The sequence below is a fragment of the Neovison vison genome, chromosome 1 (assembly GCF_020171115.1).
Source record: "Neovison vison isolate M4711 chromosome 1, ASM_NN_V1, whole genome shotgun sequence".
NCBI classification, from domain to species: domain Eukaryota; kingdom Metazoa; phylum Chordata; class Mammalia; order Carnivora; family Mustelidae; genus Neogale; species Neogale vison.
The window spans coordinates 34,411,462-34,430,440 of NC_058091.1; the positions used below are offsets into that span (position 1 = coordinate 34,411,462).

Genomic DNA, 18,979 nt, shown 5'->3' on the forward strand with positions numbered 1-18,979 from the left:
CTCTAAAGAGTTCAAGATGGTTCTATATTTAGTTTAAGCAACTTCTACACTTATTACTCTAATCCAGTATTAATGTCTTTTCTGAAAATTCACTGATTTTGAAAAGATATGCCACTGTTCATTGAATTCTTCTGATGACCAGACTTGGTTTCCCTTGACTCTTCAGAAACACATGGTCTGGAGACAGAAACATGAACCTGTTATTCAAGTATCTCTATTGTATCTGCAACAGTAGGAAGTAGCAGATAGGAGAGTACAGCTGCACATGTGCTGAAATTCAGCTAACTGAAAATGATTTACTAAGGTGAAATGGTTCATGAATGGTAAACATTCAAGGAATGAGATATTGAGGACTATGGAACTATTTTTGCGTAAGAAAAATTTAATAAAAACTTTGAAAAATGTTCAGTATCAGAATTTTAAAATGTAAATACACTACATATAACACACACACAATGCATTCTAATAATTAAAATAATGAATGCTTCAAAGTACCACAAAATTTAATAGAAACAGAAAACTTTATTTTTAATTACATCCTTAAATCTGCCTACCAAGATCATAGTAGATAACCATTTAAGAATTTTTATTTTATCGAAATTAGAATTTTACATACAAAATCAGCTAGATTTTTTAAAAAACAATAAAAACTCTTATTTACTGAGGAAAAATATGAACCATTTTGATGAATGAAAAAAAATGAATGTGAACAGGACAGAATGGTTTTCTTTTTATTTGCTTGGTTGTCTCTCCTATTTTTATTCCTACAAATTAATAAAGTCAGAATGATTTTATTTGCTTCATTGTCTATGATCTAGTTTGACACAAATGTGGATTACTTTGGTATCTGCTGAGACATAATTGAAAAGGTTCTTTAAGACTGAATAACACATTAGATGGGTGTTCAATATTTTGAAAACTGAATAAACAAAACGAACTGAAATTTGTGGTCACAGAGGATTTGTCATTTTTCTTCCTTTGCCCATATGAAAATACATTAATAGAAAATTACCAATGGAAAAACATTTTAAAATTTGTTACATTCCTATCAACTTTAATAATAATGCTTAGTTAGCAATTATATCAATTTCTTTCACTAAGTATTAATACTTTGGAATTAGAAGTAGACTGATATTTGTATTTAGACATTTCGAAACACATACCATATAAGGAATTACATAAAATAGTACTTTCTTGATACTTGAGATTTAACTTACTATTCTATTCAAAATAAATTTATTTTTGATATATAATAAATTGTTGCTTAAATCTCACTTGCCTGAAATTATTACTTCAAGGAACTATTTGTTACTTTTAACTACTGATAATCTTTAGAAAATAAGAACACCTATTTTCTTATAAGGATTTTCTTTTTTGGAAAAAAATAAAGTTCTAATGACTTCAGTGCACTTATGGATCCTCCCATAACAAAGAATTAGATGCCAGAGTGACTACTCTTATTAAAAAAAAAAACATTTAGAAATGCAAACTGGGTTAAAGAAAAATACTTGTATTACATTTTGTTATTCCAATGTTGAAATGTGACTTATACCTCTTAGGAAGCAACTTTTTTCTCTCACTTGTTAGCATCTTGTGTTAGAATAGACCACAGCGGTGCATGGGCCCCTCTGGTATTCTGCACCTTTAAAGATATCCACAACCTAGGTCACTCTTGTGGGGGATATGGGAGGCCCTCTATCTGCCAGAAATAAGAGCAAGGGCCTAGTAATAAAAAAAAGTTTTTGTAAATTTCTGTATTTTAGGTTTGAAGCACTCTCTATTAATTTTAAAATCCATGATTTTTATTCTGACACCAAAGGGTTTTCTTTTTGTTAAAAAAAAAAAAAAAAAAAAAAGACCACATTTTAAGGTGCTGCCTAATATATATACAAATGTAAGTATGTCACTTGAAATCTAACAACACAATGCATGAGTCCTTTTCTAGATGAAAGATTTCAGAAAATTTATTCTTCATTCAGCATCTGAAAATAAAATAAACCTGAAATGGTAATTTTTAGAATTATAACGTGAAAAAGAAGTCTTCCATGGTTGAACCCAATTTACAAAAATTTCACATTTTTCTAAGATTTACCCTGAACACGACGACACTCCTCTTTAAACTGAATTGTGTGTGTGTGTGTGTCGGGGGGGTTATGGGGGACTCGAGGGTTGTGAAGTGAATATTTTTTGGTAACCACTCACTTTAAACTTCGGGAAAAATGTGTTCACTATATGACAAAAGTAAATCAAGATCATTACTCTTCTGTCACAGATGATTTCCTGGACTTGAGAACAAGGTCTTTAATGGATGAAGAAAGTTCTTGAAGCTCTTTGCGAGTAGTGTTGGTGATATTTTCTTGTTCTTTGTCTAATTCATCACTCAAGGGATCATCTCCCTGTCCAGTCTTCTTATTTTGACTAACTAAATGCTTTACAACTAAACCTTGATACTTTACCAAAAGAGTATGCTGATCCTGTGAAAAGAGAAAAGAGAAGAAAGATTAACAAACATGATTTAATTTTCTATGGAACAAACCGGATTTGTTCAACCAATACACCATGAATCACTGGCTAAGTAAGCAGAAAGCTCAAACTAGTAAAATCCTTGCTGGCAAGTAGTTGACAGGTTAGGGGTGATCAAACATGAATACGCATCATTTTAATGTAAACTGACTCAGCTAAATTCTATTAACTAGAGATTAAGTCAAAGTGATATGGAAGTTCAAAGAAGCCAGATTCCTTTTAGTTGAGAAATCTCTCAGAAGAATTTGTGCAGGTTAAGACTTTTGGAACTGGTCCTTGAAGAACAGGTTCAATTTGCATAAGCTGAAATGGAAGACTTCTTTTTACCATAGATCTTATAGAATCCCCAAAAGATTCTTGAGCTATGCTGAGTTTTTAAAAATCAATCTTCTGATTCACCGTTCACATTCTTAGAACAGGAAGTCATATTAATATGTTTTTGTGCCTTATTGTTCATGATGATTTATACCTATCCATTCAAAATATTCAGAATCTAAAAGCTTTAAAAGTTTCAAGTGTGTGGAAAATGTAATACCTCTGGAATTTTACTATTAAGAAAAGCAATGATCTGTGGCACACATCTTCCAGGTGCATGGAGCATGCTGTGGGTCGAAAACTGAAACAGAAGGACTGCTGTGAGGTGCAGAATAAGAGCAGGGTCTTCCGTGACTTTTAGCTGTTCAGCCAGTGCTTGTCGATGCTGGAACAGTATCTGCCTAAACAAAAATAAAATCACAAAAACACATTCGCATGTTTTAACAAGCTCTTACCAATTTTAGTTCTTCCCTTCTGTATTCATTTTTAGCTTCTCTAGTTTAATTATCTAGCTCCACAAACATCTTCAGGGACATTTTAAGTATGAAATACAGACACGTAACCCAAAATGCTGTGGATAAACTAATATACTAGAACACGACAGAGAAAACGATATAGTTGGGATCCTCAAAGTGTAATTTTTATTTTGAGTTGCTGCGGATCAAACAGAAATGCACTGATACAGGTAAGATTTCCTATAAAGAAGGTCTCAAAGCTGGTATAAAGTTCCCAGGCTTGGGATTAGGGAGCCTTGCTACCTTATTGATACTGGTCAGAGAGGGCCACCTATGTATTGAATATGCTTGACGGGATGTAGCCGTTTGGATATAAGCATTCTTTGCACAAGGTTCAGAGAGTCAAATTCCAACTTCGGTTATGAAATATCACACATCTAAGAATTTATTAATAATACAGATTAATTCAATGTTACCTTTCCCTTTTTTTGTCTCCCCTTTTCACCATAATATCACAAGCTTCTGCTGCAGAATCCAGACAAGAAAGAAAGTCCTCTATGCTCTGAAACAGGTATTTCATACAGTGATTTACTTTTATTAACAGGTTGCCTAAAGAAATAGAGTCACTTAATGGTTTTGTAATTTTACATCCTAAATACAATTTTTTAAAAAGTCATTTTGTTATTGAACTTGAAATTATGATATAGGATAAAATGATCCCAGCCTGTTCTCCCCCTTCACCTCTAGAAGAGATTGAGTTTATATTTATTCTGATAAAAATCTACTCAAAGATCACAAATTCTAGTCCCATTATCTAAACAGAATCAAACTTTACTTACCTTTTCATTCAGAGAGCTATGGAGTTTTGTGAGAGCTACTTTGGTTTCTTCTGATAATTTACTTAAAATTTTTTTCCTTACCTACAAAGGGAAAAAAGTTCTCTTGGCATTGTGACTTTGACATGTGGTAGATAGAAGATCAAACAAAAGAAAACAAAGCATATCTATTACTATAATAGAAAAAAAAAAAAGAAAGAATGCAGAATGGAATTTACCCTTGTTTGTGAATTTCAGCTTTCAAACTAGGGACAAAAATATGCTAAAAAACATTCTAAAATTGGAGAGCTAGCCAACAGCCAGTCAGCCAATCAAGCTAGGTATAGCCCTACTCCTCCCTTTTGGCCCAGAAGCGGAAGAGAAAGATGAGAGCAGGGAGAGAGAGAAAAGCATTCATCTTTTGGGGAAAAGAGAATTTGGGGTTAAGAGGCTACTCTCTCCATTTTCCATTGGGGTGGGAAGAATGTTCTTCCCTAATGCCAGATGAGGGGGGTTCCCACTCCCAAGTTCCAGAATGTCTATAAACTAGAGAACTTGCTCCATGGCTGGCTGGCTGTTAGACTCTATGGTGGGTGGAATCTTTTCAGCATCCCTCTCCACATAAATGTATCTTGTGAAATATGATGGCTTTCTTGACCAGAGTCTCATGGCCCTATGAAGTGTGAAATTTCTGGTGGACGCCTAGTGGAATGGGTTGACTGAAAGTTACAGTGAATCTTGGAAGACAAAGGAGACCTACTGACTCCCTGTCACATGCCACTTCAGTTCTTCTGTAGCCCCCGAAGGGCATGGGACAGGACCCCATGTGTTTCCCACAGCAGAGGTTGGCATAGAGGCAGAATATATGGAATTGTCCAGGCAGTTGGAGAGTCACTGCTCAGGCTGAAGGAGGGAAGGGGTACAGTACTTTGCTGGGGTAGGAGGGAGAAATAAACGTGTCTCTGTTTGGAGGTTTAGGGGAAGGTCCTGGCTAAAGGGGGGGTCACATGCTAAAAAACAGCCTCAAAACAACCTACACCACCTGTGGGGCAAGAGATACATAAGGCCACAGAATTGGACCTAGATGATAACCAATGATATGCAGTCACACTTATGAAGCACTTCTGCCTCCTTCATTTTTCTTAAATCTCCAACTTTAAGTGGATCTATAGGAATAGAGAAGAGGAGGAGGAATCGTAGAGACAGATCACACCATAGCTTCTCTAAGCAACTGGGAGCCACAGCACTACCTCACATTTTGAGAGAGGAAGAAATGAATTTTGACTTTAGTTTGAGATTAGCATTTTAACAAAAAACTGCAATTCATCTAAATATTGAAATGAGATGTTGTTACTACTCAGAAATGACTGTGAAATTATGGAATCTGGCCAGAAAACAGTAAAGGGATTGGCAACTTAGCCAGAAAAACAAATGCAACATAACAAAAAGGAGGAAAAAAAATAAGTGTTGATTCCAAAGTAATTAAGCATTATTTTCAACAGACTGGTTATATCACCAATTTAAAATAAAAATCTGATTCTTTTTTTCTTAAAAACCCTTTCCTTTATTTTACTTTCCTTTAGACTATTTCTTATGTGAGAAAATAAAATATGCTTTTATTTCAAAACATAATGCATCAAGAATACAAGAAAATCACTATCATACTTCACTTGTAATGGCTGCAGGATCGTCTACTGCCATCATTAAATCCGAAGCCAAGAAGTTGAAAATGAGGTTAGTGATATCAGTACATACTGTCTTCAGCAAGTGCTTTGTAAGAGCAGCTTGTGTATCATCTGGAAAATGAAGGTGCTTTATTAAAATGAATGTCCAGGAACAATTATGAAAATCAATGAAACAACAATATTAAGTATACCTGTAAAGAACTTCACCCCTTTTTCAAATAGCCGAATATTATTGTATAGATTTGAAACCTCTTCTTGCAAGTCCTTGATGGTGCGCTTTCTACCAGTTCCAGAGGCAGAAGAAGTTGAAGACATGAACACTGAACGTACCACCTCAAGATAAGTTTTATTAAGAGGTCTGTGCACAAGATAAATATATTTAGTTTATTAAAACGTACTGGGTTTATGCATATAAGAAATTTTCCTTCTATGGAAGTAAGCCTTAAGAAAATACCTCTAGATTTTCTAAACAAGTAAGATTAATTTGGAGTATAGTTCACAGGAATTTGTCCTCTAATCCTAAGACTTAAATAACTTAAATGCATTATTTTTCTCAGTTTTAAAGTACTCAAAATTACTGCACCAAAGACAGCAAGAATAGCAGTAACAAAAGCTTTAATTCAAATTCAGTCCAAAGTAGTTTTTAAAAGTTAATTTGGAGAATAGGACATAAATCTGTTCCCCACACACAGGAAAAATAAGTTCTCAATTTGTAAAATTCTAAAAGAGAGAATATATTCAAAACTTTTTTTTAAAAAACTTTTTATGCTCAACAACTTCAGAATAGATTATTTTAAGTAATGGCAAATGGTTAGTAGTAACTATCTTTTTACATACAAAAAATATGATTATGTACTGTATTCATGCATCAAAAATATTCAGTGAAAAGAAAAAAAAACTACAAAAGCTGTATTTCTGAATTCAAAGTTAGATGCATTGGGCTCCTGGATTGCATTTATCAATGCTTACACACTGGAACTAACTTGAGGGGAAACTCATGTTAGCTAGTAATGGTCAAGTTATACACAATTTCTTTTACTTCTGTATAAAAATAAATTTAGCTTGGCTCAATTATAAGCTAGTGCTGTCTAATTTGTTCTCTGAACATAGTTTGTTACTTTATTTCTCCCTAAAAGTGTACTGTGTACTCTCTGTCAAGTCTAGATAGATAAAGGTCTTTTCTTTTAGTCGTTACTTTTCAAGGTATGTCAAGAGAGCAGCCAGCAACTAGTGTTGGTGTTTTTCTCCCAACTAGGACTGAAACATTAATGACCCAGGATGCCTCCACATTCTTGCCTTTTATTTCCCACACTGCCTCACCCAAAGCACTTACATGTTTGTTAAACTGAACAGCCCCTATAGGCAAACAAAATCTAGAACTTGGTGGCTGGATTAAATTCTAAGCTTTGAAAAGTAAAGACCTAAAATCTATATTTACCATGATGCTGGGTCAAAATTTTATTTAATAACTCATTGAATTTCTATCATAAAACAGAAAAAAATATGTTTTTATACTTACTTTATTAAGTACTCAGCAAGTTCAGAAATAAATTCCCCAGGGGCATCTTGTATGTGTTTTCTCAAAACATCTTCAATTTCATCCTGGAACATAAAAATGATCTCTGGCTTCTTCTTTCCTATGGTAGAAATGCGCAATAGGAAAAAGAACAAAACATAAAGCAACCTAAAAGCAAACAAGGCTCATTAACATATTTACTAAGATGGTAATTCATTCACTGCCTACCATAAAGACTCCCACATTGCCGGTGACAACAGTACCCAATGAAAACAATTTTAAAAATAGTGGCATTTCTTATGAGTAATAATTTTCTAACTTTAAAAATTTTTTTTTTCTTACTTTATTTAATGACTGTTTTAATGTCAATCAAAAAATAATAAAGATGATTTTCCCCGATCTAACCTGGATGATGCAAATCGTGGCAAATCAAAACAATCAACTGGGTTTCCGGAAAAAAAATCTTTTAAGAAAAAGATAATTTCTCTTTGTTGAACAATGTATACCGAGCAGAATATCCTTCTTTATAAAAATGAATAGTTACTAAAACTCAAATCATCCTTACAATTTGTAGAAGATCTTCAGGAAAAGTCTTTATAATCATATGAACTCAACTCCAATAGAATTAAGCTAAAAATTGTCCTTTGGGAAAGGCAAAGATGACGAAATATCATAGTTTTACACTCATCATTTATTTTTCTTCTTACAAAAATAATTCTTTGTATTTTTGTACACCACACCTGTATGGCTCAGTGGATTAAAGCCTCTGCCTTCAGCTCAGGTCATGATCCCAGGGTCCTGGGATCCAGCCCCACATTAGGCTCTCCGCTCGGCAGGGAGCTTGCTTTCCTTCCTCTCTCTCTGCCTGCTTCTCTGCCTACTTTGATCTCTGTCTGTCAAATAAATAAATAAAATCTTAAAAAAAATAATTCTATGCCAGGGAAAATTTGTGTGCAGCTACTATAATGGAAATAATTGTTAAGTGTGGAAATGTCATGCCTTCTCACTGACTTAGATAAGCATGGGTTGCAAAGAAAGCTAACAATATTTCTAATATTAACGTTGTAAAAATATAAAAGTGATTATTTCCAGCTAAGTTTGGTTATTGTAAAAACTTAGACATAAAAATAAAAAATAGTAAAATAAATAAAATAAAAACTAGCTCAAAAATCACTCTTCGCTATGTGTCAAGATCTAAGTAAGTTGCCGTCACAGCTTTAGAACAGATGGACATGTTAGAACAGACCCACTATCCTTTCTTTTTGAGATCTGCTATCCTCCGCTCCTGATCTTTCACATCACAGTTTCTGCTTTCTCTGTTTGTTTCTTGCATGCATTTTACAAGTTATTAAATTATGTTTCTATCTAGTAATCTTTCACACTGAGTTAATGCTGTATTTTAGCTGAGAACCTAATTATATCCCCCATTTCAGAGATTTTAACACAACCCCCTTTCAAAGGCACTGAAATTATATCTTTTTAGGTAGAATGGTTTTACTACCTTTATAGCCCCTCTCCATAATTTGTGCATAAAAGGAGTATCACATGCCTCATTTAACAATTACTTACGGCTACAGATATTAGAGAAGTATTTTATGAAATGCCCCTTTTCTCCCACCCCTCGTACATCTGAGGAATAGAAAAATTCATTTATCAATGAAAAATTAAAACCCACAGAGGACAGTCTTAATACTATTTAAAATAAGAACAGGGCTAGTATGAAGAATGTTTTAATTAATATTATTTTATACATGTTGAGAACAGTAGCTATTTTTACCTATCTTAGAATATTTTAAAGATAGCTCTTAAGCAACGATGCTATCATGAATAGTAGCATATTAATTGCTGAAGCCATGTCACCTGATACCTATACCTTCCAGAGCTAGCCCATACATAACGAGCTCTGTGGAAGAGGTAAAATAAGAAATTTCAAATTATCATCATTTCAAGTTTTTTTTCTCTCTTCAGTTTTGTTAAGTAAATTTATTTAAAACACAAACATAAAAGAATCATAATTTTACTTAGAAAAACTAACATATCCCTTGCTAACTTAACTGTGCCAAATGCTAAATGCTAACAAGTCTCCAAAAAGGAAGATGGATATACTTAATTCTCCTGTTAGAAGCAATTAACCAATTAGCATAAAATCAATGTTTCCTACTTGAATATGCAGAAATCCATTTTTTAATAAAATATTGTGATTTGTTTTGTAGGGCAGTGGGAAAGCATAAAAATGGCTGTATAAGCTGAAACTGTGCAAGGTCTTCTCATCAAACAATGGGAAAACTTATGATTATTCTGTGATTTTTTAAAAATGTCTGTGAAAACATTAAGAACTCTTACTGTTGCTTATAAATGTAGAGGGAAATGAAAAAGAAAACCAATACTTATTATTTAGTATACTATAATTTAGCTTATCAGAAACAGTGGGCAACAAAGTATTTTATTTCTTTGTGAAAAACTTACAAAAATAGTCTGAATAGAGCTTGCCTTCTTCTAAGGCTATAACTTACAATACAGAGCAAGCACCTTTTCTATGCCTTGGGAAGATGTCATACTCCCTTCTTAACTCTGGATCAGTTCACAGCATTTTATCCTTTCCCCTTTCAATGTTGTGAAACATCTCTGAGAATTCCTTTAATATGAAGTTTTCTGCCAACTTCACATCCTCTAAGACATTTTCATCCTTTCTGTCACAACCACTTCCCCCATTTACATCAGTAAGTGCGCCTCTGCCGAGCTCCTGTGGCTGCGTACCTAGTCTCCTGAACAGTGGCAATGCCACCATTCCCACAGTCAGCTAGTTCTTCTTGAACACCATTTATTCATGCTTCATATTTTATTTCCAGTGTTATCACTTTTCATTCCTTGGCTGCACTTTCATCTTTGTTGGCCAATTCCCTTTTGATTATCCATTTTGCAAAATGTCATATGGATTCATCACTGGGAGACAAGGAGGCAACATAACTACATGGTTTGTTGTCTGTGCATAAAGTGAAGAAGAGACGCACAGTGATCAGACTTTGAAATAAGTGATGTGACTGTCATAGCTCATGATGCACATGTATTATTTATGTGCTGATCAACGGACTGAGGAGCCAGCACCTATGTCTGTACTTTATGCAATTACTCACTGTTAATACACCCTGGTAACTAAAATATGAACCGTGTTGTTGTGGCATTGGGGTCAGCAACTAAGCTGTGGTAACTGAAATTCGTGTCCCCTCACTGGGCAAAGCAAGGTCTTCTTGCATTAGCATATACATCTAATAATATACATCTTAAGAAAATTGTTTACAAAATCACACACATATAAAAGAGGAGTCAAATAAAGCTACATACCAGTGTGAGATGACTCATCATCACTATCCTCTTCTTTCCTTCCTTTCTTCTTGACTTTTTTGATTTTGTACTCTCTGGCATTGCTGCCACCGCCTCCTCTCACACTTCCACTGCCCTCTGGTGGAAAACGGTATTAGTGAGTAGAAAACGATGACACTACGTTGTCATATTTAACTTTACAGCAGAACAATAAAAGCCAAATAATTGAACTTTTAGCTGCTTTTTAAGGTGGGAGGTATTTTTTTTTAAATTATAATGGAAGTTTTGTAATTTGGTCAATAAAAAATTAATAAAATGTGAAATCTCTTGAATTTGAGTAACTCACTTAGATAGCTTACCAGCTCTAAAGGCAACCTCTTCCAGTCTCTTCTTCCTTCTCTAAAGATACTCTTTTCTATAGTTTTGTCTGACTTTTCCTTGGCCAAACCCATTCCTTTACTGGTTCTTCTCCCTTCCCCAAAAGAAATGTGCCCTCCTTTGCCATTTTTGTTACTACAGCTTCATTAAAATCCCATTACAGTACTTCACAAGTTTAATTACCCTCAGTTTTGTCTTTCTGGTTGAAAGATTATTATTCTTGTTTACAGGAGACATCCCGAGTCTCCCACCACCCAATGAGATAACGAATTTTTGAGAACAGGGAGCATGTCTCACTAATGTTTGTATCCTTGGGGTTAAAGCAATGCTTGACACATTAAAAGGTGCTCGATAAATGCTTACCACAAATATTAAATTAGATGAGTAGAGAAATATAGTTATCAATCACCTATTGGCTAAAGACTAAAAAAATACACATTATGAGACAAACTAAAACACTGTATATAAAAGTAATGTTACTGAGGTATTTCTCTGCTATTACATATTTACATTTAAAGTATCTATTCAACAAAATAGAATACTTATCTAGAAATGGGATTGAAACATGAAAAATAATAATACACTTCTTCATAAAAGACTAATTTTTCGAGAAAGTAAAATGACATATAACTACAGATCTTTTTCTAAATTCTAAGTACAATTCCTTTAAATTTTATCATGTCCTATAATTTTAAGTTCTATTAATTTATTTTCCCTTGCTTTTATGATAGAAAAATACAATTTTCAAAAGCAGACCTATGGCAATAAATTTCTTATAGGGAAGACATTTATATTTGACATTATTCCATGCACTATACCTAAACTATTACAATATGATAGTACTATAATTGAGATGATGACCAGATGACTCTGAATTTTTAGAAGGAAATAAAACAGACTAGCTATTTTGACATAAGTGCAACCAACTGATTAAGGTGAATTTATAAGTATATCTTCAAATCATATGATAAAATATGCATGGCTGTGAACAGTACTATGATTTATTGGAGTAGTCTTCCCAGAAAAATAGAGAGAAATTTCAAAGTTTCAAAATCGAAAGACTTTGTAGAAAAAAGTGTTTGAAGAGGAAAGCAGCAATTTTAGAGATATAGGAGTGAATTTCCACAACAAATAAAAATGAAGTTTTGGGGGTGCCTGGGTGGCTCAGTGGGTTAAGCCTCTGCCTTCAGCTCAGGTCATAATCTCGGGGTCCTGGGATCGAGCTCCACATCAGGCTCTCTGCTCAGCTTCCTCTTCTCTCTCTGCCTGCCTCTCTGCCTACTTGTGATCTCTCTCTCTCTGTCAAACAAATAAATAAAATCTTAAAAAAAATGAAGTTTTTATAACACATATCCAGTACAGCCGTATTAATGAAACATGTCGATTATCTAGTTTCTTTAACCCTGATATAGCACTAATAAAACTGTTCCTACTATAGAAAGAATGGAAAACAAAAATAATTTCCAAATGCAAGTTACTAGTATACCAGTGCTACCTCAAATAATTTCCAGTGACTCTTAATTACCAAAAAGAAAAAAAAAAGAAAGAAAGGAAAGAAATGAGATGTCCTTGGGAATTTCAATAATTTAATAAATATTTACAGAACACCTAAAATACCCCAACAGGTGCTCTAAGAACTAGGAAACAATAAACAAGATGTACAAGGTTTCCCAACAATAAAACACAAAACGGTGATAAAAGCAATACAAAAAGACTGGAAGATAATATATGGAGAATGATTGTGTCTACAATTTCAGGTGGTGAGAGAGGCCTCTATGAGGAACTGACATTTAAAGGCGAGCTCTGAATGACAAGAAATCTGTTACCTGAAGTTTGAGAGAGAACATTCAGGTAGAGGGAATAGCTAGTGCAAAGGCTTTCAGGTAACCACAAACTTGCCAAATTTGGGGGGCGGGAAAAGGCTACTGGTCTGGAACATAGAGAGTGAGGGGGCAAACAATGGGACATGGGCTGGGTCATGAAATTAACTTAGTTCTCACAAAAAAATAAAAAGAATAAGTAATCACTAATATTTCCATTATCATAATCAAAACTTAATTCATTTAAAAATGAATCAACCAAATAAAAGGGTGTAATAAATGTAGAGTTCACTGCAATAAATAAACGAAACTCATCTTTGAATCTTCTTGGTTAATAATAATAATAATAATAATATAATAATAATAATAATTACCTGTTGCTTTTCTCCTTCGTTCATCTTTTTTATCCTTTTTACTTGTATTAATGCTTTCTAAAATGGAGACCTGTTTCAGGTCTTCTTCAGTGATTAAATGAACAGGATTATTTTTCATTTCCTGAAATAAAACATGCTTTTCTTGGTAAGCAAAAATATATGGCATTACAGAAAACACAAAATAGTTAGTTACATATTCAATTATTATTATTCATCCTAATTATTCTTGTTTGAGCTCACTGCTAAGAAGAACTATAGAGCCTGGTCCAACAGTTGCCACTCTGAGGCTATGTCTCCTTGCTGAAGATCAGTCTCTTCCCTTGCTCTTGACTTTTTCAATCTGTGATCAAAAAATAAAAAATCCTATCTGGTGTCTGAAAAACTGATCATACAACAGATGCAATCCTCTTCAGCTGATTTGGGTTCTTTACCACTGCTTACTGGGTGACCTTGCTTTTTTTCTCTTTGAGGCTCCCAAGTCCAGTGCCACTTGGATACCTGATTACAAAATCTCTATCCTCCAACCTAACAGAACAAGCATGTAGGATGAGTTGTACACTTAATCATATAATCTGTTTTTTCCTCCAGACTCATTCCTGATCTCTGCTTTTTAAAAAAATTTAGGTTAAGACTAATGAACTATTTCCATGTTCAGAAACTGTTTTTTCAGCATGGGACAGAGTTCTAAATCTGCAGTGACAAAAGTACATTTTCATGTTAAAAATGGTATTTCCCACCACAATGAGATATCACCTCACACCAGTCAGAATGGCTAAAAGTAACAAGTCAGGAAATGACAGATGCTGGTGAGGATGTGGAGAAAAGGGAACCCTCCTACACTGTTGGTGGGAATGCAAGCTAGTGTAACCACTCTGGAAAACAGCATGGAGGTTCCTCAAAATGTTGAAAATAGAACTACCCTATGACCCAGCAATTGCACTACTGGGTATTTACCCTAAAGATACAAACTTAGTGATCTGAAGGGGCACGTGCACCCAAATGTTTATAGCAGCAATGTCTACAATAGCCAAACTATGGAAAGAACCTAGATGTCCATCAACAGATGAATGGATAAAGAAGATGTGGTATATATACACAATGGAATACTATGCAGCCATCAAAAAATTGAAATCTTGCCATCTGCGACAACATGGATGGAACTAGAGGGTATCATGCTTAGTGAAATAAGTCAATCGGAGAAAGACAACTATCATATGATCTCCCTGATATGAGGAAGTGGTGATGAAATGGTGATGGGGGGGTTAAAGGGATAGGAGAAGAATAAATGAAACAAGATGGGACTGGGAGGGAGACAAACCTTAAGTGACTCTTAATCTCACAAAACAACTGAGGGTTGCTGGGGGGAGGGGGATTGAGAGAGGGAGGTGGGGTTATGGACATTGGGGAGGGTATGTGCTATGGTGAGTGCTGTGAAGTGTATAAACCTGGCGATTCACAGACCTGTACCCCTGGGGATAAAAATACATTATATGTTTATTTTAAATAAATAAATTAATTAATTAATTAATTTAAAAAATGATATTTCCCTTTTGGTTTCCTAAAGAAAAATGTTTAGAATGTTGACAGTTCAAACAGCAGAATCACTTTTTTTTCTTCCTCAAAGTTATTTTTGTAGTTGGAAGGAGGAGCAAAAAGAATGAAAACTGATGACGTTTTTATCTTAGTGCAAACAAAAATAATGTAGCCATTTAGTGACTTGGGAGATAACATGTGCTAGACTTTTGGTAAACATCTCTTCTTTATTTAAATTTATCTTTAGAAAGGAGAAAAGAGGCATCATCATCCTTCCTTTGAAGATGTGGAAACTGAAGGTCTATTTGTCTAAAGTTGAACAGTAAACAAGGTGAGAATGGAACTCAGGTGTATTGGTAACAATCTTATGTACTTTTACTCTGCTGCTTTGTAGGCAAGACAGAAAATTATCTCTCCTTTTTAAACTGTTAAAGAACTTAAAAGGAACAGAGATGAATACAAATTATTTACATACTTAATAAGCTCTCATGGACTTATTAACAGTCTATGATAAATAGGCTTGTTCTGCCTCTCACGAGCAGCTTTATAAGTAGATGGAGCTGGTAACTAGAAACATGAATTGAATAGTCATTAAAGCAGACCTGACCAGACCTCTGCTTCTAGAAACTATGATAGCACTTGCTCTCAGGAACTAATCAATTTTTGATAGTATCAACAATTTCTTTCCTCAGTAAGTTATCCCATTTGTGCATCCTATGTCCATAACCCTAGATAGGTAAAATTAATAAGGTTCTACCTGATTTAGTAAATAAACAGTATAGTGATTGATAGCTATACTGTATACTTGTACATATAATCCACAGATATAATTTTTGTGGATTTCAATGTTGGACCAATACCCTTAGGTAACTTAACTGTGAAATGTATAATTTCATTTATATGATTTCAATTTGTAAAATTATTATACATTATAAAATTATAAATGTAATAATCATAATTATAAAATTTATAAATTTTATAAAAATATAAAATTATATAATCAGCTCCTTAAGTTCTAACTTGTATGTCCTGATGGGAGTGAAGAAGAGGAAAAACAAATCGAGAAGAAATAAAAAGGAACGATGCATTAAAAGGAAATGATGCATGAAACACAGTGTTCACTTTCGGGTGTATGCCGCTTACTCCATTTTTCAAAAAATGTCAGATGATTCTAACGTGAAAATCCTATTAAGATTAGTAGGAGAAAGGAAATCTGGCTTACCTTTCCAGCTTTCTGGTGCATCAGTTCACCGAAGAGTTCTGTGCAGTTATTTATGAATTTCTCACTGACTACGACAGTGTCACTGAAAACTACAGCTGAAGCCTGCTTGCTGAATGCTCTCATCACCTGCTGAAGCAACATGGCAGCATCTTCAACTGATAAAGAACTGGGTAACAGAGGCTAGAAGCAGAAACAAAGTGAAAACAAGTATAAATACAATAACATACAGATAATCCATTTGTTACATATATGCCCTCCCTAGGTGATCTCATTAAGTCTAATAGCCTTCAGAACCATCTCTATGCTGATACCTCCCAAATTGTATTTCTGCTTTCATTATCACTCTGAACTCTGGAGTCATATGCCCTCTGTATCCCTAACATCTCTGCTCTTGTGCCTAACAGGCATCTCAAATACCACATGTATGGAACGACACTGATTGCAGCCGCCTACCCACCAACACCTACCTCCCACCCACCTTTCTCCATTGTTCCCCCATCTCAATTAATGGTACTGTTCTCCATGCAGTTAGCCGGCCCCAAATCTATATGTCACACTCAGTTCCTCTCATACACCCATAAACAATCCATCAAGTCCTGACAACTTTACCTACAAAATAGATTTCTTAGCTCCTTGGACTATCTGAAATTACTGTTTTCATTAACTATCTCTACCTAGGAAACTTGTGTGGGCACCACATTCCTAGCAAGTAAAATGGTTCCTTGCACACAGATGGTACTTAAAATTAGTTACATGAATGAATGGAACACCAAAATCTGGAACCTCTGGAAACTTGTGTATCCAAAAAGTAATTTTTTACTTTATAAAGACAATCTGGGCCTTGCCTAGTAATAATGGGATGGCCTCTTGTTTCTTTCTCTTCACCTGTACTTTTCACTTTGGCATAATAAAGGCAGGTCAATACTGAACACTGAAGTAAAACTCCAACAGGAGTTTTAGTTTTACTAAAGCAGGTCATGTTAGTACATGAGCAGAGATTAATGAATGGATAAAGGATACACAAATACTATACAGTGGCTAATACCAATAAACTTGTAAATACTTGGATAAGATTGTGAGAAATCTCATCAGTATCAATGGCAAGACTGTTATGAGTATTATATTGTTTGCTTACTTATTTTGAGATTTATGGAATTCTGGATGTTCACTATCCCTATCTAAAAGGTCATTCTACCTCAAAACCTAAAAGTCTTTAAGCATTATTAAGATTGTTTTTGCCATAACAATGTCTGCTACAATTTGGCTACAAAGCCAAGACTATCTTTATGTATCCTAATTATTAAAATGACCACATACTGGTGAGTATCAGTTACCATTGGTTTAATGAAAAATTAACAAGAAGAAGATAAAACATACTGCAATATCGACCCATGTTCCAGAGCTGATGGCTTCCTCTACTGATGCTTCCACCTGATCCACAAGTCCTTGACCAACACAAGCTGCTTTCAAAAACAAAAGTTGTGTCGTCTTATATCTTTTCTTTATGTAGCTCACAGCATCTGGGATTCCAAGTCTGGACAAAGCATCAAATTCTAGAAATACATCACAAATAGAAATGGAATAGAAATTGTCAATCATTCCCATCTTTTAGAAATCCTAGAAAAAATAAGTTCTACCAATATCTATTCTTTGTGAATGCACTTCCAAATTTTTATTACTAAACATAGCTGTAGAAAAATTAGTTCAAATACTTCTTCCATCCCAGCTATGTCACACCCTCTCCAATTGAGGGGTCAAAGGGAAACATGAAAATTACAGACCAAAAAACTACAGAAATGGGGGTGAAGGAGAATGTAGTAATTTACAGAAACAAAAAGTAGAATTTATTTTGCTTATTACAGTTAACTAAAGGTATCAGATAACTTAAGACAAAGTAATTCCCTAGTTTAATTTAAACTAGACTTAGCATATAAACAAAAGTAAAAAAAAAAAAAAAGACTTAAATTTATAGCCATTAAGGTTATTGGAGGTATCTATTGTACTCTCTGCCCCCAAATAATCTATTTAAGAAAATGGATTATAACAAAATTCTAATCCAAGTCCATGGTTGAAGAAACTGAAAGGCATAACAGAAAGTGAAGAAAACATTAAGTGAAACCCAGTATTCTAGTATAGATTTAAATTGTTTGAACCATTAGTATCTTACAGGTTTATTACTGAGAAAGCAACTAATTTCTTACATGATTTGACTTGGGTTATGAAACTGATCAAACTAAGTGAGCTACATGTACATATATAATGTATATGACTATTATATATAATATACATATGCTAATTGTTTTAATGATTAAGTTCAGTCAATCTACTTTACCCAAATGACAGAACCTCAGAACAAGGAGTGAGAATAGCTTCAGTGTTTCTGAAGAAGTGAGTGACTAATAAAAATGCACACTGTAAAGCTGATAGCCAATAAAGTATTTCTAAGATTATGTATCTGAATAATTGGGCAACTTCATAAAATATAAGATATAATAAGTAAGATTTTTTTTGTGACTTAAAATATACTTGAAGTTGAAATAGTATCACATCACTGGAACATTGGTAACAATCAATACCAGTTTTGGCCTTCCCATATTAAAACTCTTCAGTAACTATGAAATTAAACTCAGTTCCAAAACCAACAAAAATCTGCAATTCGGCTGCTTTTACATTCACAGAGAACCATTATAATCTTTTGTCAATAGTAGAGCATGTGTGTACTCCCAGGACTAATAAAATACTTTCTAAGAACATGTGCAATAGAAGAAAGAAATTTTAGTTTCAAAGACAAGAAGAAATAGTTACCTAGATAGCCATTCTGTCTGAGAAAGGAATCCACCCAAGTACTTTGTGTTCTGGAGTAAATGTCAGGGATAAACACTGCCTTATCCTGTCTCCCACCAACCACAGTGCCTCGTAAACGTCCACTATTAACGAGTTCCTCAAGGACAGCTTAAAACAAAACCAAATACAAATAAATCAGAGCAGGTATAAATGTCAAAGAGTAAAATACTATTTCACA

The 18,979-nt window shown here is 34.1% G+C and overlaps 1 protein-coding gene across 1 annotated transcript in view; it reads right to left on the reverse strand.

Moving 5' to 3' along the window:
- Positions 1 to 502: 502 nt before the first annotated feature.
- The window catches only part of UFL1 (UFM1 specific ligase 1), a 34,244-nt gene continuing 15,767 nt past the window's right edge, over positions 503 to 18,979 (reverse strand). The window contains exons 8-19 of the mRNA XM_044245380.1: positions 18,763 to 18,909; positions 17,335 to 17,510; positions 15,958 to 16,137; positions 13,203 to 13,323; positions 10,652 to 10,768; positions 7,313 to 7,430; positions 5,985 to 6,151; positions 5,774 to 5,904; positions 4,133 to 4,213; positions 3,770 to 3,855; positions 3,059 to 3,239; positions 503 to 2,474 (exon numbers count right to left, since the gene is read on the reverse strand). Of these exons, the coding sequence (XP_044101315.1) occupies positions 2,256 to 2,474; positions 3,059 to 3,239; positions 3,770 to 3,855; positions 4,133 to 4,213; positions 5,774 to 5,904; positions 5,985 to 6,151; positions 7,313 to 7,430; positions 10,652 to 10,768; positions 13,203 to 13,323; positions 15,958 to 16,137; positions 17,335 to 17,510; positions 18,763 to 18,909 (1,724 nt within the window). The 3' untranslated portion in view covers positions 503 to 2,255. The remainder of the gene's footprint in view (positions 2,475 to 3,058; positions 3,240 to 3,769; positions 3,856 to 4,132; positions 4,214 to 5,773; positions 5,905 to 5,984; positions 6,152 to 7,312; positions 7,431 to 10,651; positions 10,769 to 13,202; positions 13,324 to 15,957; positions 16,138 to 17,334; positions 17,511 to 18,762; positions 18,910 to 18,979) is intronic.